The 22,445-nt window shown below is 46.1% G+C and overlaps 1 protein-coding gene across 1 annotated transcript; it reads left to right on the top strand.

Moving 5' to 3' along the window:
* Positions 1-390: 390 nt before the first annotated feature.
* LOC123079760 (uncharacterized) lies at positions 391-2,717 on the top strand. Its single transcript, XM_044502559.1, has 5 exons — positions 391-938; positions 1,067-1,414; positions 1,510-1,789; positions 1,883-1,990; positions 2,107-2,717. Exons 1-5 carry the CDS (start codon positions 729-731, stop codon positions 2,247-2,249), a joined length of 1,089 nt encoding a protein of 362 aa, XP_044358494.1. The 5' UTR covers positions 391-728; the 3' UTR covers positions 2,250-2,717.
* The last annotated feature ends 19,728 nt before the right edge of the window (positions 2,718-22,445 follow it).

Raw genomic sequence — 22,445 nt, forward strand, 5'->3', positions numbered from 1 at the left:
AAAAACCATGAAGCAGAACAATTATTGGGTGCCATGTCCAGAGGCAAAAGTCACATGAGCTGAGTTGAGGTTCAGCCAGAAGGGATGACACGACGCGGCGAGGTGAGGTGAAACTGAAACCTCTCCTCCAGACGTTGCGCATGAGCCGTAGAAAAGAGCTGGTTAATTTAGCCATGTTACCATACTTAACCCCGCCGGTTATTAGAAACGCGGCCCCGTGGAGGAGCACAAAAAACACGCCGGCGCCACCACCACCGCAAACGCAATGGTATTAACCTTTTACTACATTTTTGAACAATTCGGCCGGGGGTAACTTTTGCCCCTCTCTCCTCCCCTCCCCTCCCCTTTCTTTATAAACCACCCGCACATCCACCCCTTCGACCTCCACATCGGCTCGCCGTCCTTGACATTCCTCCTCCCCCACCCCACCCCCGCCGCTTTTCTCCGCCGTCCGTCCGTCCGTCCGTCCGTCTTCCGTCCGGTGAGAGAGAGAGAGAGGGAGAGGAGATAAATACACTTTTGTGGGGAGTGAGAAGCATTAGCGGCAGAGGGAGCCATCACCCTTCGCCACCGCGTACGTGTTGGGCGTAATTATATCTTCCCCGAGCGGCGATTTCTGGCCTCCGTCCCTCGCCCTCGCTCGCGCCTATAATATTCGTTCGTTCGGGTAGGGGGTCGTTCCGTCCACGCTTCACGCAGAGGAGTTGGTTCCTTCTTCCTTGGCGGAAATGGCGGAGGAGCACCACGGCGCCGGCGCCGGCTTCTGGCTGCCGGACGAGTTCCTCGACGACGACTTCTTCTCCGACGAGAAGGCGGCGGCCGCGGCGGCGGCGTCGGCGGCGGCCAGGAGCGACAGCGACGACGAGGAGGGGCTCGGCGGGCTCTCGCGCCGCGTGGCCGGCCTCGACTGCGGCGCCGGCGACCGCGCCATTCCCAAGGTTGGTTTTCGGTTACCTGACTCTCGTCTCGTCGCTTCTTGGTTTGGTCTGGGTTGGCATCCCTGTTTGTTGCCTTTGGAAGCATCTGATTGTTGTTTCTCCCTGTCTCTCCGTGTCTCGCGCTCCAGGCGGAGGTGATGTCTGGGTCTCCGCAGTCCACGCTCTGCGTGCTGCAGGCCTCCGGGGAGGACAGCCCCACCGGCGGCGCCTCGCAGGTCAGCTCGCCGCCGTCCTCGCCGCTGGAGCAGCAGCCGGCCGACCCTTGGGACCTGCTGCACGAGGCGGCCGGCCAGGTGGCCCGCCTCGGCGTGGACAGCATCCCCGTGCCTGTCAACCCTCCTCCCATCCATGGCGCCGGCGTCGCGCCGCCGGCGAGGAAGCCCTCTCCGCCGCTGCTTCCGTCCCCAAAGCCCGTCGGCCATTACCAGTACCCGCCGAACAACTCGCTCGCCCAGCGCCAGGCGCAAGTCGCCCGTGTGAGTTCCTCTGTCATACACCGCCTTGCACAATCTGTTCCGCTTCGTCTCTCCGGGGATTATTCTCTGACGTTCTGTATGATTTGTGGTTTCAGTTCCATCTCCTGAAGCAGCAGCAGCTGATGAAGCACCAGAGGGAGCAGCAGCTGGCCATGGCGGCGGCCATGGCGTGGGGCTCCGCCGACGTCGGGCCGCTGGGGCTGAGCCCCTCGGCCTGGCCGCCGCTGCAGAAGTCCCCGCACCACGCCCCACCATCCGCGGCCGGCATGCGCGCCGTTTTCCTGACCCCACCCGGAGCCAAGCGCGAGTGCACCGGCACCGGCGTGTTCATCCCCCGGCAGGCCGGCGCGCCCGCCGAGCCCAAGAAGAAACCAAGTGCGCATCCTTTTCCGCCCCCACTTCCGTTGCCCTGCCCTGTCCCCCAAAAGTATTTTTAGCTAAAAGTCCTGTGGTTCTGCTTGGCCTCAGGCTGCTCCACGGTTCTCCTCCCGGCGCGCGTCGTGCAGGCGCTCAACCTCAACGTCGAGGACCTCGGCGCCCGCCCGTGCTACCCCGGAGCCTTCGTTCTTGATCACGGTAAGCAATCAACCCCTTCTCATTACGCACGTACTGGCAACGGCAATGATAATCGCATCTTTATTCGGGGTTATGAAGATCCATCAATGACATTTCGAACTGCTTCTGTCTCGCAGACGCGCTGGTGAGCCGGAGCAACGCGATGCAGGCGAGCCAGAAGCGAGAGCACAACGCCAACGCCAATGCCGCCGCCGCCGCGCACTCCCCGTCCCTCGCCGTGGCGTGCGAGGTCAATCTCCCGCCGGAGTGGACGTACTGAGATGCATCGTCCGTCCGTCCGTCTCCCCCCGTTTCCATGGATTGCTGCCATATTTAAGTATTACTCATATTACCATTATCGATGGTTAGCGCTAGGTAGAAGTTAGCTAGAGGTAGGAGGCGGTGGCGGTAGCATCAGCGTTAGGTGTTCTTTTGTGCGTGCGTGTGGTGATATATTGGTTATTTTGGAGGACGGTTGGTGATGGATGGATGGGCGCCGACGAACGAACAAACGGAGGAGAAACAAAATCCATGGCCTCCGTAGGTTGTTGCCGGGAGGAATAATAAGTGTCGTGGCTCCGACGAAGGAGGAAATTTCGGAGGTATGGTGCTGCCCGCTCAGTAGTTCTTCTAGCTGTGTAAGGTGATGAACTGACGATGATTGGGAAAATATCGTCGGCGGTTTGGAAAGGCGTCGCTGTAAGATATAAGTAAGGAAGAAAGAAATAAGAGCTCCATGTTTCCATTAGTGCCTACTGCTGCCTTGGGTTTGCTTTGTTGCAATTCCACTTCGGTCATGTGTACTATCATGTCATCCCTTTTGGCATCGTTCGGTTGCTTCATGAATAAGGAACCCCTCTCTTCTATAATAAGGAAAGATATAGTGGTGTTTTTTTTTCGGTGCTTCGGCCGAAAGCCTTTTCTTCCTCCTTGCATTTTGTTTTGTTTTTGAAATATTTTTGCATGTGAAATTGGACTAGTGTCATCGCTCAGTGATTAACTAGACTTGGAGTAGGTTGAACAGGGGCGAGGTGAGGTGGTGGGTGTACTCCACTTGCGCACAAAAGTCTAATCATGTGACGTACGGTTGCTTAACACGATGGTGTAGTCTGTTCTTTCTTAATTGTATAGCTGATGGTTCCGATTGGAATTAACGGGCCATCCGCCTCCAAAGAATCTTCTCCCCCGGTCGGGCCGGGCCCCCCGGTATCTTGCATCTTCACGGCTCGTGTCATGGTCTGACAGCGACGCCTGTGTTGTGTTGGATCCCCGTAATTCTACGCCTCAATTATTTGCGAGACCCATCCACCCGTTTAAAATCAAGAGGTCGGGGCCGGGATGGGCGACCTGCTCTGAATCTTCCATCGTTGGTCCCTGTCCGCTCGCCCCTGCCGGCGTTCCGTCCGTGCGTGGCCAGGGGGGTGAGGCGAGTGGAGATTCCGTTACGGCCTCGCATGGCTCCATCCTGTCGTCTCGTTGCGCCGAGTCCTGCTGTCTGCGTTGCTGGAGCTTTGCTGCTCTGACCGGGTCAATGTGGCTGGCTTTGTTCTGCGCGACGTCTCCCACTTTCGTCCTGTTCCGTGCCTGCGCGGGCCTTGTCGAGCCCAGGGCGGGCCTCCGGTCATCGGGCTCGGTCCGGATCAAAAGTGGCCGCGCCACATGTCGAGAGTTCTGCGACCTCATCCTTCGTTCTTTTTATCTCTCTTTCACATCCATGTTTTTCTTTTCTTTTCTGCGAGAGCACATCGTGATGCCTTCCGCAGCGAGTTGGAGAAAGATGGCAATCCGATTCGTATCCCGTTGAAGCGTACCTCCATGGCACGATCGGGCAAAGCGGATTGCCGCGTTCCCAAATGTTTCTTTCTGGAATGTCTTTTCTTGGATTCTTGTCGTACTTCATCGCGAGAAGGATAAAACACTTTCGGAATGTTCGGTCCTAGCAGTAACTTATTGTTGAGATTCGGCTCTAACTTATGCTGTAACGCATAAATTAGGCAAAAATCCTCTGGCGATTGAGCTTATTCCACTACAAGTCGTGCCAAAAATTAGAGACAATTCGGATGACCTATCAAGCAGCCGCCGGTATCGAGTCTCATGGGAGACCAAATTCGTCCCAAGTATTAGTACGGTCTTTTGTATTTTGCTTTGTCGCTCAGAACGGCTCTACTCCACGTACCGTACCTACCATCATTGCTGCTTCTACTAGTAGGAACCTGGCCGTCCGTCCGGTTCAGCGGTCTGCTGTCTGCATCGGTGGAAAGGTGGGTGCGTCCGAGCTGGTGCGAGCGGCGCCCATGTGGCTCTCACGTTGCCGAGACACACCGGCCGGGCGGTGCACCAGTGGCACGGCCCCCGTCGGGTGATTGGGTGGCGGCTCGTTGTCACGCTGGTTGTGCGAGCGTGTCGCCTCGCCCATTCCCTTCTTTATCAAATCTGATCAAAACCACCCACTGGTGTTGCTTAAGAAGTGTACTCTCTGCTTATAAAATGTGCACCGTACTGTACCGTATGTTCCACCATCATGGCCGTGGTGGCGCCCCGTGCCGTAGCAGTATGTTGTTGGAATACGCAGAATACGAGGGGCGCCAACGGGAGCGTTGGGCGGGCCTGTAGCAGCAGTACGAGGGGATTCAAAATGCTGTGGCGCGCTTCCTCGCGTGGCCTGCTGGGCTATACTAGAACTGAGATGGAAGGAAGATGAGCATGGCAGTGGCAGGAGGCCGGCAGCATGTGCCTAGAGATTTGGACTGGTAGGGCCGGGCTTTAATGCGCATTCTCTGACATGTGGAGTAGTCAACCTCGAGCAAATTATGAGTAGATTTTTTAAGCATGATTTGTTCTTTGCTGATGTCATACACCCACATGGTTGGAGACGTGGGCGACTAACAACAGGAATGCTAATACTTAATTAGCTGAACTGAAGTGTACGTACGTCTGCAAGGCAAAATGGAGGCTTTGCGGTGACATTTGTAGTATAATCGTATTGCTACTGCATGTCCTAGTCACATTGAGAGTATAAAATTAGCACTCCAAGTCAAATAGCAGCAGAACCACACAAACACAAAGTGTGCGTTTGAATCCCTGGTCAAATGCTGGCTTCCACTTGTCGGCACCTGACCCCAACCATGTGAACTTTTTGGCGCCGTTTGAATTTCCCTCCAACGGCGCGGCGGCAGGCATAGACAAAGAGCAAGAGGCGGGGTCCTATCCTATCCTAGGTATCCTTGAACCTGAAGACGCGCGGTTTCACCGGCAGTTTTTGGCTTGGGCCATTCAAGCTGGTCCTGTAGCTCCGAGTGCTTCACCGGACAGGGCTATGGCCTATGAGGGGACCGATATTCACACTAGTAGATCAGCGAAGTACAGCGATCAGAAATCTTTTTACAGTACAGAAAGAGTAATTAATTTTGTGATCCTTGCTTACTGTGACGATTTCTCTCCTGGACCACGAAGTTGTGGCTGTAGGAGTATCGCTTACAGTATCTTTAGCTACTTGTGGGAACAACTACCGGTCGTTTTCTTCATAGTTACAGTGGACCGGGATGAGGATTGACATCGTAGGAAGTAACTAAAAGTATGGCGCCGGCAAATTAACAAACGTCATGCGTTGACATTTTGGTATGTGATGGTAAGATTATCTACAGCCGGACTTGGCAAATCCGCCCCCCCTATATGCCTGCGGACGCATCCGGGCATGCCCTTATATTTCGCTCTGGGCATCCACATATCTCAAATCCTGCACATCGATCATACAAGCCAATGTCTCACGTAAATAACAAATATTGGTACCGAACATAAATAGTGTTTACATACAAAAAATTAACACAGATATAAAATTTATTTTAAGTGCACTACTCAAACGCCAGTTCTTTGGTTTCCCTTATGGGTCTTATATGCTCCACAAGATCATTGAGTAGCTGCGTGTGCATTTAATGATCTCGAAGATTCTGATGCATCTGCAGAAAGTTCATAAGCTGAGCCGCATCTTGATATTTCAGGATTTCAATTTGTTCTCCAGGTGCTTAAAAATTATTGGTTAGGGCTACACCATCACCCTCATCCTCAACAATTATATTGTGTAAAATAACACAACATGTCATGACCTGCCATAAAGTTTCTGATTCCCACATTATCGCAGTCCCACGAACAATTTCCTAACGAGCTTGAAGCACTCCGAATGCCCTCTCCACATCCTTCCTAGCCGCTTCCTGCATTGTTGCAAAGTGGCTCTGTTTTATTGCCATGCGGTTCGGATATGGTCTTCACAAACGCCTCCCACTGGGAATAGATGCCATCGGCAAGATAGTATCCCATGTTGTAGTCTCGTCCGTTGATGATGTAGTTGCATGGCGGTGATTCCCCATTGCAAAGCCTCCTGAACACCGGAGATCGTAGAAGCACGTTGATGTCGTTGTGAGAACCCGGCATTCCAAAGAAACCATGCCAAATCCACAAGTCATGTGATGCCACCGCTTCTAGTATGATGGTGGCCCCCTTGGTGTGACCTTGATACATTCCCCGCAAACCTTTGGGGCAGTTCTTCCATTGCCAGTGCATGCAATCAATTGATCCGAGCATTCCTGGAAACCCCCTCGCCTCTCCAATAGCCAACAACTTCTCCGTGTCCTGCGCATTTGGTTCCCTGAGATACTCAGGTCCAAACACCTCCATCATGGCGCGGGCAAACTTGATAGTAGTCTTCAGGCATGTGCTATCCCCCATCCTGACCATCTCACCAACGATGCAGCAGTACCAAGTGCTAGCATCCTCAGAGCAGCCGTGTACTTCTGCTTGGCAAGAGAGAGAGAGTTGTCCGTAGCAATCCCTTGTGAGCTTCAAGTAGTCATCGTGTGCCTCCACTCCCTCCACAATATGCAAAAGCAATGGTGTAGGGGCATATTTCTCCCTAAGTGGTTTTGGTGATTGATGACAATGCATTTGCGGACTAATCATGTGCATTGTGTATTTCAGATATGTCATGGCCAGGCACTAGACGATTCGACGCCTCTCGAAGCTTTTCGAAGGTGACAGTTTTTCTATGTTTCTTTTCGATGGATTTGAGTCGTAGGAAAGCCGTACTATTAAGAGGGGGTCCGCTTCGGAAAGGTGTGGGTGGAATCAACACGTACACATCCCCATATGCACCCACTGCCTCCTTCCCATGTTTTCTGTGGTATTTTCAGCATCTTGCTATCGGTAGTACTGCCTGTGCCCACGGTAGTACTGCTTACGAAGTAGTACCGCTGGTACTTCCGTGGTACTACCGCTTAGGGCCTCCCCACGTGTGCAACTTTCGTTGCCTATTTTTCTCTCACGGTAGTAGGGCGGCAGTACAGCGGTAGTACCGCTTAGGCGGTACTACAGACCGTACTACCGTCTCCACTACCGCTTGCTGGGTGGTCTCGTGTGCAAGGTTCTGTTTCCACTTCGCCTTTAGCGGTAGTAGAGCGGTACTAGGGCGGTAGTACCGCTTGGCACGGTACTGCTGCCCCTGGCACCCTCTACTACCGCTGCATCTCCAGGACTAAGACCCAAGCGGTAGTACCGCTCTGGTCAGCGGTAATACCGCTCCAGCGGCACGACCGTTGCTGCACTCTGTGTAGACTTAGGGCTGTGCGGTGGTGTACCGCCTAAGCGATAGTATCGCTCCTAGGAGCGGTAGTACCGCTTAACTGCGGGCTCGGCAGAAAACGGTTGGATTTTTGCTCCCCTATATAAAGGGGGGGGGTCTTCTTCCTCCTAGAGTTGACCTCTTCTATCCACAAGCTTCATTGTTGCTCTAAGCTCCATTTTCGCCCGATCTCTCTCCCTAGCCAATCAAACTTGTTGATTTTTTAGGGATTGGTTGAGAAGGCCCCGATCTACACTTCCACCAAGAGAAATTTGATTCCCCCCACTAATCCCTTGCGGATCTTGTTACTCTTGGGTGTTTGAGCACCCTAGACGGTTGAGGTCACCGCGGAGCCATATTCCATTGTGGTGAAGCTTCGTGGTGTTGTTGGGAGCCTCCAATTAAGTTGTGGAGATTGCCCCAACCTTGTTTGTAAAGGTTCGGTAGCCGCCTCCAAGGGCACCAATAGTGGAATCACGACATCTCGCATTGTGTGAGGGCGTGAGGAGAATACGGTGGCCCTAGTGGCTTTCTTGGGAGCATTGTGCCTCCACACCACTCCAACGGAGACGTACTTCCTCTCAAAGGGAAGGAACTTCGGTAACACAACCTCGTCTCCACCGGCTCCACTCTTGGTTATCTCTTACCTTTATTTGTGCAAGCTTATATTGAGTTGTATCCCTAGCTTGCTTGTGTGCTTGTTGTTGTTGCATCATATAGGTTGCTCACCTAGTTGCACATCTGGACAACCTAATTTGATGCAAAGTTTAAATTGGTAAAGAAAAGCTAAAAAAAATTAGTTGCCTATTCACTCCCCTCTAGTCAACTATATCGATCCTTTCAATTGGTATCAAAGCCTCATCTCTTTATTAAGGACTTTGCCGTCCGAAGAGTATGGTTGACATCATAGACGGTGGGGAGGAGCACTCCAGTGTGAATCCGTTCTCGTCTACGGCCGATGGGGGTACCGCGGTCTCTCGTGAGGAGTACAATTTGGCTTTGGACATATTGAAAACCTCCGTGACGACCGAGGTTGAAAGCATGTTTAACAAGTTCTTAGAAGGCCTTAAATTATCCACCGCACCAACGAAAGTGGGTGATCCCGCTAACAAGGTGACGGATGCTAACTCCGACAAGGGGGAAGCTACTAGTGACAAAGTTCCTTTATCTAGTGGTAGAAATGGTAGTGGCATCTTTGCCCACGTTGAACCTCCACTTACTTATGGAGGACCGGTTCCCTCCACTCATCTAAATCATGCCGGTTCTCCTCCTAAGATTGTGAAAAATGAGGATTTTGACTCTTGGGTCTATCACTTTAAACGTCATTTAAATCATGTTAATACTAATCTTTGGAGAATCATTGAGCAAGATTTCTATCCGCATGACCCAAGCAACTTCACCCCTAGAGAAGCCGCGGATCATCAATTCAATGAGAATGCTCTCTTCATCATCCAAGACGCAATTCCATCCGAAGATAATGCACATCTCCAACCTTTCACCATGGCCAAGGAAGCATGGCACCATGTTGTTTCTCTTTACAAGGGAAGCGCAAGCATTCAACGCTCCAACTATGAAGTGGTGCAAGATGAAGCCGATGAGTTTGCAATGAATGAAGATGAAGAACCTCGTCAGCTTTACCGGAGATTAACCACTCTCGCGGTCTCACTCCGAGATCATGGGAGCAAGGATACAGATGAAAAATTGGATCAAGCGCAAGTTCCTCGAGGCCATCATGCCTTACCACAAAGCCATGTCCTCCGTCATCCGTCAAAGGCCGGACTTCCACACCTTGTCCTCAAGTGAATTGTTGGATGAGTTTGTGGCGATGAGGATCTTGGACAAGACCGCCGACAATGCGGTGTTGCATTCTCAAAGAGCAAAGAAGCCCAACCTTGCCTTGAAGGCCAAGGCTAGTGTGGAAGAATAGGATGAAGAGGAAGAAGAAGAGAGCAACCCCGAAGATACAAAATATGCTTATCATGAGCACATGGCTCTCGCTTCAAGGCAATTTTGGAGCAGGAAGAGCACAAGGCCCAACTTCAACAAGAACAACTCAAGTGGCGCGAAGGGCAAACAACGTGTGAGGACTTGCTATAATTGTGGCAACATGAGCCATTTTGTTGCGGAGTGCCCATATGAGAAGAGGGAAGACAATGGTGGCAAGCTCGTCCGAAAAGACAAGGCCAAGTCCTTCCCCAACAAGAACAACTTCACCAAGAAGACTCCTCCCAAGGGGTTGGTGGCACAAGAAGAGTACAATGAGGATGATGATGATGAAGACGGTGAGTCGGTTGCCATGGCCTCCGTTACCATTGCGACAACTCCACGAGTGCCCCTCTACGACTCACCCAATGAGAACATCACCGCCAAGTGCCTCATGGCTAAAGCCACCAACAAGGTAACCCCCAACATCAAAACTACCATCATTACTAATCCTTCCTTGACGGATTGCATTGATGAAATTGAGGGGTCTAATGAGGAAGAAAATGAATTTGAGTATTTTATGAGTAAGCTCAAGGGTAAATCCAAGAAGCACTTTGTTGCTCTCTTGGAACAACTTGGTGAAGCCAATGACATGATCGAGGCTCACGAAGAAACCATCTCTAAGATGGAAGGGCATAGTCGTGACTATGCCGATGAGATATCAGATCTCTCTAACACGCTTGAGGAAGAGCGTGGTCATCGTTTGGCTCTTGAGGAGTCACACAACGATGATCATGCTAAATTAAAGAAAGATCTTGATCATGCTCTTGTTGTATGTCGTGTGCTCAATTCCGAGAAGGCCAAACTTGAGGTTGATCTTGCTAGACTCAAGGAGGAGTTTGATATACTTGAAAAGGCTCACAAGGCATTGAAGGGTACTCATGCTAACCTTAAGGAGTCTCATGATCAACTCCAAGTGAAGCTAACCAAGGAGAAAGACACCTTTCCTCACATGGTCTTAATTGATAATGCAAATGCTACTAACCCATGTTGTGAGCATGTGCATCTTGTGGAGGAGAATGCAAAGTTGAAGGAGAAGCTTGAGAAAGGCCTTGTGTCTTGCATACAAGGTGAGAAGAACCTCAATGACCTTTTGAGCAATAAAAAGGAAGTTGTGGCCAAGGAGGGAATTGGGTTCGCACCCAAGTCCAAGAACAAGAAGAAGAATGACAAGGCCAAACGACCTCCTCCTCTCAAGCAAACTTTTGTGAAGGAGCGAGAGGGTGCTTCTAAGGAGAAGAAGAACAATGTGAAGGGTGGTGGTGTCAAGAAGGGAAATGCCTCCCCTTCCAACAAAGCCGGCGACTTAACCATTCTTATGTGTTGTGCCATGCTAGTGGTGGGCATGTTTATGCTAAATTTATTGGTTCTCCTTATGAGTACATTGAATGGTCTATTTGGGTTCCTAAGACCCTTGTTAGTAACATCAAAGGACCCATTACAAAATGGGTACCTAAAACCAAGCATTGATCTCTTGTAGGTGTTTGCTTCCGGTGGGGAATCATGGTTGCTCGATAGTGGGGCCACAAATCATATGACCGGAAGCAAGGACTTGGTGGTGGATGTGCACAAGATTCCATCTATGCCCACCAATGTCGAGTGGGGTGATTCCTCGTCTTCTAAGGTATAGGGTCTTGGCAAGGTTGTCATTTCTCATGATCTCACGATCAAGAAAGTCATGCTTGTTGAGTCCCTTGCATACAATTTATTTTCCGTTCGTCAACTTGCACTCATGGGCTTTGCCACTTTCTTTGATATCGATACCGTGGCCCTCTTGTGGAGCAAGACTCTTAAAGTAGCCTTTGTTGGGCATGTCGACAACGGTCTCTATGTGATTAACTTCTTGGAGCGACCCACTAAGACCGCGACATGCCTAATGGCTAAAGTTGACATGGGATGGCTTTGGCATCGCTGTTTAGCCCATGTCAATATGAGATCTTTGCAAAGTCTTCTCAAGGGGGATCATGTCCGTGGACTAACAAATGTTAGTTTTGCCAAAGATCATGCTTGATGTGCTTGTATTGAAGGAAAGCTACATGAGAAGGCTCACCCTCCCACGACTATCATTTACTCAAAGAGGTCTTTGGAGCTCCTTCACTTGGATCTCTTTGGGCCTCCATATTTTGATAGTCTTGAGGGTAGAAAGTATTGCTTGGTGATTGTGGATGATTATTCAAGATACACTTGGGTATATTTCTTCAAGAGGAAGAGTGAGACCCAACAAACCGTCATCGACTTTGCAAATGAAGCTCAACGCCAACACAATACAAAGATCTTGACGATAAGGAGTGACAACAGCTCTGAGTTCAAGAATTACACCTTGGATGAGTTTCTTAGTGATGAGGTGATCAAGCATCAATATTCCGCACCATACACCCCTCAACAAAATGGTGTAGCGGAGAGGAAGAACCGGACGTTGATGGATGCGGCAAGGACCATGATGGCGGAGTTCAAGTCTCCATACAACTTTTGGGCCGAAGCCATCAACACCGCGTGTCATGCATCCAATCGGCTCTATCTCCGCAAAGACTTGAACAAGACTCCATATGAAATACTCACCGGTAACAAGCCCAACCTCAAGTACTTCCGGGTGTTCGGGTGTAAGTGTTTCATTCTCAAAAAGGTGTTCGTTTGTCTAAATTTGAGGCTAGAGCTCACGAGGGCATATTTGTTGGTTATGCTACAAACTCTCATGCTTACCGTGTCCTCAATAAGTCTACGGGACTTATTGAGGAGACGTGTAACGTGGAGTTTGATGAGAATAACGGCTCCCGAGTGGAGCAAAGTGGTACTTGTGATGTAGGTGATGAAATTCCTCCCCAAGACATAAGAAGAATGGGTGTTGGTCATATCCTACCCATTGAGGAACCCCTTGTGGCTGAAGGAGAAGGACAATGTTCCACTCAAGTGGAACCATCACCAACCCAAGACCCACACGCTTCCGAAGAACAAAGTGAAGGCCCTCAACCAAATGAACAAGACCAAGGGCAAGATCAACCCCAAGATGGTTGTGAACCACCAAGTGATGCCCAAGGTTAAGTTCTCACCACTGAGAAAGTTCAAGATCAAGAGCAAGCTCAAGATCAAGAACAAGCTCTAGACGACGCTCAAGATGATCAAGTTTCCGCTCCTCAACTCTCTCTTGAGGAGGAATTGGAGCGTCGTGCCGCTAAGATTGCATCCAAGCTCAATTCCAAAGATCATCTCATGAAGAATGTGCTTGGAAGCTTAAGAAAGGGGGTAAGCACTCGTAGACAATTAGCAAACTATTGTGAACATCACGCGTTTGTTTCTTGCGTTGAACCCCAAAAGGTCTATGAAGCGCTCGAGGATCCAGATTGGCTTAACACCATGCATGAAGAACTCAACAACTTCGAGCACAACAAGGTGTGGAGATTGGGGCCAAGGCCCACAGGGAACCATAATGTCATTGGAACCAAGTGGATATTCAAGAACAAGCAAGATGCTCATGGAATAATCATTCGCAACAAGGCATGTTTGGTAGCACAAGGCTACTCCCAAGTCGAGGGTATCGACTACGGTGAAACCTTTGCTCCCGTTGCTCGCCTTGAATCTATTCGTTTGGTGATTGCTTATGCTTCTCATCATAACTTCAAGTTGCAACAAATGGATGTGAAGAGTGCTTTTCTTAATGGTCCTATTAATGAGTTGGTGTATGTCAAACAACCCCCGGGGTTCGAGGATCCCTATTTCCCCGATCATGTGTATCAACTCGATAAGGCACTATATGGCCTTAAACAAGCCCCACGTGCGTGGTATGAGCACCTTACCGAGTTGTTGCAAGACCGTGGGTTTGAAATTGGGAAAATCGACCCCACTCTTTTTACTAAGAAGGTCAAAGGGGAGTTGTTTGTATGCCTACTATATGTTGATGATATTATCTTTGGTTCCCCTAACAAAGATTTCAATGAGGAATTTGCCGCTCTCATGACCTCAAAGTTCAAGATGTCCATGATGGGAGAGTTGAAGTTCTTTCTCGGGTTCAAAATCAAGCAAAGAAGAGAAGGAACCTTCATCAACCAAGCGAAATATACTCAAGACATGCTCAAGAGATTCAAGCTAAGTGATGTCAAGCCGGCTTCCACTCCAATGCCCGTCAAATGCCAACTTGACATAGATCCCAACGGTAAAGCGGTGGATCAAAAGGTATATCGCTCCATGATTGGCTCCTTGCTTTACCTTTGTGCATCTAGACCGGATATCATGTTGAGTGTGGGAATTTGTGCAGGGTTTCAAGCCGCACCTAAGGAAAGCCACTACATGGCGGTCAAGCGAATCTTTCGATATTTGGCTCATACCCCAAACTTTGGCTTATGGTACCCAAGAGGATCAAACTTCAACCTTGTAGGCTATTCGGACTCCGATTGGGCGGGAGACAAAGTGGATAGGGAGTCAACTTCAGGAGGGTGCCAATTCCTTGGTTGCTCTTTGGTGAGTTGGTCTTCTAAGAAGCAAAGTTGTGTGTCTCTCTCGTCCACCGAAGCGGAGTATGTGGCCGCCGGTAGTTGTTGTGCACAACTTCTATGGATGAGGAAAACTTTAAAGGATTACGGTGTCATTTGTGATAAAGTGCCTCTTTGGTGTGACAATGAAAGTGCCATCAAGATTTCTCTCAACCCGGTGCAACACTTCAAGATGAAGCATATTGAGATTCAGTATCACTTCATCCGGGATCATATTAGGCGAGGGGAGATCGAGCTCAACTATGTCAACACTCATGATAACCTTGCAGATATCTTCACGAAGCCCTTGGATGAAGCAAGATTTCACGAGTTAAGGCATGAGCTAAATATCATTGATTCGAGCAATGTGGCTTGAACCGTTGCACACCACACCATACTCTTCTTGATGTCTTGTTTAGGTGTAGGCATGGACATAGGGAAAGTGTTGTTCTCTCAATGAACTCTCCCTCCCCCATTATGCATAAATTGATCAACTCTTCCACATTAGCCATTTTTATGGTACTTTGATACGTCTCCAACGTATCAATAGTTATTGATTGTTCCATGCTATTATATTATCCATCTTGGATGTTTTATATGCATTTTATGCTATTTTATATGATTTTTGGGACTAACCTATTAACCTAGAGCCCAGTGCCATTTTTTGTTTTATATCGCAGAAAAAGAATATCAAACGGAGTCCAGTTGACCTGAAAATTTACGGAGATTATTTTTGGACCAGAAGAAGCCCACGGAGCATCGGAGATGGACCAGAAGAGTCCTGAGGCCACCACGAGGGTGGAGGGCGCGCCCTACCCCCTAGGTGTGGCCCCCTACCTCGTGGCTGCCTCGTGGACCCCCTTGACTTGTTCCCGATGCCAACACCTCTTACATATCCCCAAACTTCCAGAATAGAACCTAGATTGGGAGTTCCGCCGGCGCAAGCCTCTGTAGCCACAAAAAAACCAATCGGGACCCTGTTCCGACACCCTGCCGGTGGGAGGAATCATTACCGGTGCCATCTTCATCATCCCGGCGCTCTCCATGATGAGGAGGGAGTAGTCCAGTAGCTATGTGTTTGATCTCTCTCTCTCTCTCTCTCTCTCTCTCTCTCGTGTTCTTGATTTGGCACGATCTTGATGTACTGCGAGCTTTGCTATTATAGTTGGATCATATGATGTTTCTCCCCCTCTAACTTATTGTAATGGATTGAGTTTGCCCTATGAAGTTATCTTATCGGATTGAGTCTTTAAGGATTTGAGAACACTTGATGTATGTCTTGCATGTGCTTATCTGTGATGACAATGGGATATTCACGTGATCTACTTGATGTATGTTTTGGCGATCAACTTGCGGGTTCTGTGACCTTGTGAACTTATGCATAGGGGTTGGCACACGTTTTCGTCTTGGCTCTCCGGTAGAAACTTTGGGGCACTCTTTGAAGTTCTTTGTGTTGGTTTGAATAGATGAATTTGAGATTGTGTGATGCATATCGTATAATCAAACCCGCGGATACTTGTGGTGACATAGAAGTATCTAGGTGACATTAGGGTTTTGGTTGATGCGTGTCTTAAGGTGTTATTTTAGTACGAACTCTAGGGCTGTTTGTGACACTTATAGGAATAGCCCAGTAGATCGATCAGAAAGAATAACTTTGAGGTGGTTTCGTACCCTACAATAATCTCTTCGTTTGTTCTCCGCTATTAGTGACTTTGGAGTGACTCTTTGTTGCACGTTGAGGGATTGTTATATGACCTAATTATGTTATAACTATTGAGAGAAATTGCACTAGTGAAAGTATGAACCCTAGGCCTTGTTTCCAAGCATTGCAATACCGTTTTCGCTCACTTTTGTTACTAGTTACCTTGATGTTTTTATAATTTCAAATTACAAAAACCTATATCTACCATCCATATTGCACTTGTATCACCATCTCTTCGCCGAACTAGTGCACCTATACAATTTACCATTGTGTTGGGTGTGTTGGGGACACAAGAGACTCTTTGTTATTTGGTTGCAGGGTTGCTTGAGAGATACCACCTTCATCCTACGCCTCCCATGGATTAATAAACCTTAGGTCATCCACTTGAGGGAAATTTTCTACTGTCCTACAAACCTCTGCACTTGGAGGCCCAACAACGTGTACAACAAGAAGGTTGCGTAGTAGACATCAAGCTCTTTTCTGGCTCCGTTGCCGGGGAGGTGAGTGCTTGAAGGTATATCTTTAGATCTTGCAATCAGATCTTTTATTTTTTGTTTTTATCACTAGTTTAGTTTATAAAAGAAAACTATAAAAAATGGAATTGAGGTTGCCTCACATGCTTCATATTTTTAATGTCTTTCGTGAAAATAAGGATTCTGATAATTGTGAGTGTTAGAAGAAGAATGCAATAAAATGTTTGGAACTACCTATTTGAATGATGAGCATGATTGCAATGTTGTTAGTATGAATTCTTTGAATATCCGTAGTACTAATGATGATTGCACTAGTCATGACAAAAATATCTCTTATAAGCATGTCAACTTTTGTGAGGTGCATAGAGTTTGCAAGTACACACCAAATAGGGAAGATAGATTTTGCAAGAGGCATAAGTATTTAGAAACTAAATGGTTGCAAGAGAGGCTAGATGCTTGTGCTGAAAATTTATTTTTTCCTTTGCCATCCTTGTGAACTTTGCAATGAACGTGATCATTTAAATCTCCAATGCAAATTGTTTCATGATCGAATCGTGTCCAAAAATTGTGATGACTTGATTTCCCTTGTGCATCATAATGAACTTAGTTTGCTTTTGGGTTATGAAGAAATGAAACGTATAACTATGGATATTCCAGAATTTGTCCTTGATAAAGTTCTTGATTTTGATCTAGAGGAAATTTATATGTATTGTGCAGTGAATTGCGTTGAAAATCCTTATATTGACAATCACATAAAGACAAGAAAACAAATAGAAGATGAAGAGAATACTAATGAAAGGGAAGAGATTTCCCAATATCCTCCTATTATTTGTTATGATGAATCAGGTAACGAGGAGGAGCTTTCTATTCAACCAATCTCATTAATAAGGAGCTCCAAAAAGAGGATTAAACCCACACATAATGTGGAGAAGAAAAAGAAAAGACGGAGAAGTAAAGGTAAAAGGTATCCATCCCAAATGATGTTGCTCCTATTATTGTTATGCCTATTACTCGTTGTGATGATAATAATTGCTATACTATTGGTGCTATCCATACTATTAATGATGTGACTGATTATGCTTATGATATGCAAAGGCCCAAGCTTGGGGATGCTATGTTTGACGAGAATGACATGTTTGAGAATTTATTTGTTGCAATTAATGTTTGTCCAAAGCTTGGGGATGCTATGCTTATTGAAGATGATATTTCCCAAGTTTTGATATGCAAATTTATTATGATGATAGCATGCCTCCTATTTATGATGATTATATTGATGAAAGTGGGTTTGGAAGAGTGTCAACTTTAGGAAGTAATGATCCCACTATTTTGGAGGGTGTTGAATCTTATTGTGACAATTATGAAAGTGGATTTGGAGAGGTCATGACTTTATTTAGTAATGATTCCACTATCTTGGAAGAGGTTTCAATTGATTATGATGAGAATAAAGTTGCTACTTATGATGATTATTGTGATGACACTTATGTTATAAAAAGTAGTGATGATTATATTTATAAAACTTGTCATGATTATGATTACCCTTTTTCTGAACATTACTCTTTTAATGTGGAAACAATTTATAGTATTCGAGTTTCTTATGATAATCCCACTATTCCGAATGAGAAGAATTTTGCTTATGTGGAGAGTAGTAAATTTTCTATGCTTGTAGATCATGAAAATAATGATTTATGTGATGGTTATATTGTTGAATTCATTCATGCTGCTACTGAAAATTATTATGAGGGAGGAGTATATGCTTGTAGGAATTGCAATAATTTCAAGTTTCCTCTCTATGTGCTTAAAATCTTGAAGTTTTGCTTGTTTTGCCTCCCTATGCCAGTTGATTCTTGATCCCATAAATTGTTTGCTCACAAAATACCTAGGCATAGGAAGTGGGTTAGACTTAAATGTGATAGTCATATGCTTCATGGTGCTCCCATTATGTTTCAATTCTTATCTTTTATGTGAGCATCATTGAAATCATCATGCATAGCTAAAAAGGCATTAAAGAAAAGCGCTTGTTGGGAGACAACCCAATATTTACCCCTACTGTTTTTGTGTGTTCACATGATTAAGCTACTGTAGTAATCATGTTTTATACCTTTTGTTTCAATAAAGTGCCAAGTAAGACCTTTGGGATGGCTCACGGTAATAGTTGATTTGATCTTTCTGAAAAACAGAAACTTTCGCGGTCACGAAAACAATTTTCATCATTCACAGAAGCATGATTTTAAGTTGATTCTTTTTGCAGAATATTAATAAACAAATTGATTAGGACTTCCTAATTTCTAAGGATTTTTGGAGTTACATAAGTATTCGAGAGTTACAAATTACTACAGACTGGTCTGTTTTTGACAGATTCTGTTTTCTATGTGTTGTTTGCTTATTTTGATGAATCTATGAGTAGTATCGGAGGGTATGAACCATAGAGAAGTTGGAATACAGTAGATATTACACCAATATAAATAAATAATGAGTTCACAACAGTACCAAAAGTGGTGAGTTATTTTCTTATACTAACGGAGCTTACGAGTTTTCTGTTGAGTTTTGTGTTGTGAAGTTTTCAAGTTTTGGATAAAGATTCGATGGACTATGGAATAAGGAGTGGCAAGAGCCTAAGCTTGGGGATGCCCAAGGCACCCCAAGGTAATATTCAAGGAGAACCAAGAGCCTAAGCTTGGGGATGCCCCGGATGGCATCCCCTCTTTCGTCTTCGTTCATCGGTAACTTTACTTGGAGCTATATTTTTATTCACCACATGATATGTGTTTTGCTTGGAGCGTCATGTCATTTTATTTTGTTTTGCTTGCTGTTTGAATAATATCCCAAGATCTGAAATTCTTAAATGTTAGGGAGTCTTCACATAGTTGCATAATTTTTCAACTACTCATTGATCTTCACTTATATCTTTTGGAGTAGTTTGTGATTTGCTCTAGTGCTTCACTTATATCTTTTTAGAGCACGATGGTATTTTTATTTTACAGAAATTAATGAAATCTCATGATTCACTTATATTATTTTTGAGTCTTTTAGAACAGCATGGTAATTTGATTTGGTTATAAAATTAGTCCTAATATGATAGGCATCCAAGAGGGATCTAATAAAAACTTTCATATAAAGTGCATTGAATACTATGAGAAGTTTGATTCCTTATGATTGTTTTGAGATATGAAGATGGTGATATTAGAGTTATGCTAGTGGAGTAATTGTGAATTTGAGAAATACTTGTGTTGAGGTTTGTGCTTCCCATAGCATGCACGTATCGTGAACCGTTATGTGATGAACCTGGAGCATGATTATTTTTTGATTGTCTTCCTTTGTGTGGAGGTCAGGATCACGCGATGGTTAACTCCTACCAACCCTTCCCCTAGGAGCATGCGCATAGTGCTTGGTTTCGATGACTAATAGATTTTTGCAATAAGTATGTGAGTTCTTTATGACTAATGTTGAGTCCATGGATTATACGCAACCTCACCCTTCCACCATTGCTAGCCTCTCTAGTACCGCGCAACTTTCGCCAGTACCATAACACCCACCATTACCTTCCTCAAAACAGCCACCATACCTACCTATTATGGCATTTCCATAGCCATTCCGAGATATATTGCCATGCAACTTTCCACCGTTCCGTTTATTATGACACGCTCCGGATCCATCATTGTCATATTGCTTTGCATGATCATGTAGTTGACATCGTATTTGTGGCAAAGCCACCTTTCATAATTCTTTCATACATGTCACTCTTGATTCATTGCACATCCCGGTACACCGCCGGAGGCATCCATATAGAGTCATATTTTGTTCTAAGTATTGAGTTGTAATTCTTGAGTTGTAAGTAAATAAAAGTGTGATGATCTTCATTATTAGAGCATTGTCCCATGTGAGGAAAGGATGATGGAGACTATGATTCCCCCACAAGTCGGGATGAGACTCCGGACGAAAAAAATAAAAAGAGAAAAGAAAAAAAAGAGGCCATAAAAAAAAGAGAAGGCCCAAAACAAAAAAAATAAAAAAAATGAGAGAAAAAGAGAGAAGGGGCAATGCTACTATCCTTTTACCACACTTGTGCTTGAAAGTAGCACCATGTTCTCCATGATAGAGAGTCTCCCATGTTGTTACTTTCATATACTAGTGGGAATTTTTCATTATAGAACTTGGCTTGTATATTCCAATGATGGTCTTCCTCAAAATGCCCTAGGTCTTCTTGAGCAAGCAAGTTGGATGCACACCCACTTAGTTTCTTTTGCTGAGCTTTCATACATTTATAGCTCTAGTGCATCCGTTGCATGGCAATCCCTACTCACTCACATTGATATCTATTGATGGACATCTCCATAGCCCATTAATATGCCTAGTTGATGTGAGACCATCTTCCTCCTTTTTTCTCCACAACCACCATTCTGTTCCACCTATAGTGCTATGTCCATGGCTCACGCTCATGTATTGCGTGAAAGTTGAAAAAGTTTGAGAATACTAAAGTATGAAACAATTGCTTGGCTGAAACCGGGGTTGTGCATGATTTGAATATTTTGTGTGACGAAGATGGAGCATAGACAAACTATATGATTTTGTAGGGATGAACTTTATTTGGCCATGTTATTTTGAGAAGACATGATTACTTTGTTAGTATGCTTGAAGTATTATTATTTTTTATGTCAATATATAAACTTTTGTCTTGAATCTTTCGGATCTGAACATTCATGCCACAGTAAATAAAATTACATTGATAAATATGTTAGGTAGCATTCCACATCAAAAATTCTTTTTTTATCATTTAGCTACTTGAGGACGAGCAGGAATTAAGCTTGGGGATGCTTGATACGTCTCCAACGTATCTATAATTTTTGATTGTTCCATGCTATTATATTATCCATCTTGGATGTTTTATATGCATTTTATATGATTTTTGGGACTAACCTATTAACCTAGAGCCCAATGCTAGTTTTTGTTTTTTCCTTGTTTTTGAGTATCGCAGAAAAGTACTATCAAACGGAGTCCAATTGACCTGAAAATTTACGGAGATTATTTTTGGACCAGAAGAAGCCCACGGAGCATCGGAGATGGACCAGAAGAGTCCCGAGGCCACCAAGAGGGTGGAGGGCGCGCCCCTACCTCGTGGCTGCCTCGTGGACCACCCCGACTTGTTCCTGACGCCAATACCTCTTATATATCCCCAAACTTCCAGAACAGAACCTAGATCGAGAGTTCCACCGCCGCAAGCCTCTGTAGCCACAAAAAAAACCAATTGGGACCCTGTTCCGGCACGCTGCCGGTGGGAGGAATCATTACCAGTGGCCATCTTCATCATCCCGGCGCTCTCCATGACGAGGAGGGAGTGGTTCACCCTCGGGGCTGAGGGTATGTACCAGTAGCTATGTGTTTGATCTCTCTCTCTCTCTCTCTCTCTCTCTCTCTTTCTCGTGTTCTTCATTTGGCACGATCTTGATGTACCGCGAGCTTTGCTATTATAGTTGGATCATATGATGTTTCTCCCCCTCTACCTTCTTGTAATGTATTGAGTTTTCCCTTTGAAGTTATCTTATCAGATTGAGTCTTTAAAGATTTGAGAACACTTGATGTATGTCTTGCATGTGCTTATCTGTGGTGACAATGGGATATTCACGTGATCTACTTGATGTATGTTTTGGTGATCAACTTGCGGGTTCTGTGACCTTGTGAACTTATGCATAGGGGTTGGCACACGTTTTCGTCTTGGCTCTCCGGTAGAAACTTTGGGGCACTCTTTTTGAAGTTCTTTGTGTTGGTTTGAAACTTTGAATAGATAAATTTGAGATTGTGTGATGCATATCGTATAATCAAACCCACAGATACTTGTGGTGACATTGGAGTATTATAGCAGATCCCTGAATCCAGTCGACGACGACGACAATTATTTCCGTCTGAGCCTCAGGTATATCGCACTCCGATTTATAATCTTACAGCTGCAGCCCGTATAGCAGAGTCGATTCAGCCATCCCAGTCAGAGGTTGGAAGATGTTTGATGCAAATCCGAACGCTGCTCCGAGCAGCAGGAGAACAAAACACAACCGTTTCTCAGTCTCCCAACAGGATCCACAGCAGGTCCGTGGTGGCGGACACGGTTCAGTCGGCCCATAGCCCAAGATCGCCTCTGCGGCGTGAGGGTCATGGTCACCGCCAAGAGCAATATCTGGGGCGGAACCGTGAGCAGTATGATCATTGACTCGGCCGTGATGATCACCGTCGAGTGCCTACGCCCCCTCCGAGG

Source organism: Triticum aestivum, chromosome 3D (assembly GCF_018294505.1).
Source record: "Triticum aestivum cultivar Chinese Spring chromosome 3D, IWGSC CS RefSeq v2.1, whole genome shotgun sequence".
Taxonomy (NCBI): Eukaryota; Viridiplantae; Streptophyta; class Magnoliopsida; order Poales; family Poaceae; genus Triticum; species Triticum aestivum.

Excerpts from the sequence above, each read along its gene's own strand:
- LOC123079760 (XM_044502559.1), top strand. The coding sequence starts at position 729 with ATGGCGGAGGAGCACCACGGCGCCGGCGCCGGCTTCTGGCTGCCGGAC. Across the intron at positions 1,415-1,509 it reads GCCAGGCGCAAGTCGCCCGT|TTCCATCTCCTGAAGCAGCA; the intron begins GTGAGTTCCTCT and ends TTGTGGTTTCAG. Across the intron at positions 1,991-2,106 it reads AGCCTTCGTTCTTGATCACG|ACGCGCTGGTGAGCCGGAGC; the intron begins GTAAGCAATCAA and ends TCTGTCTCGCAG.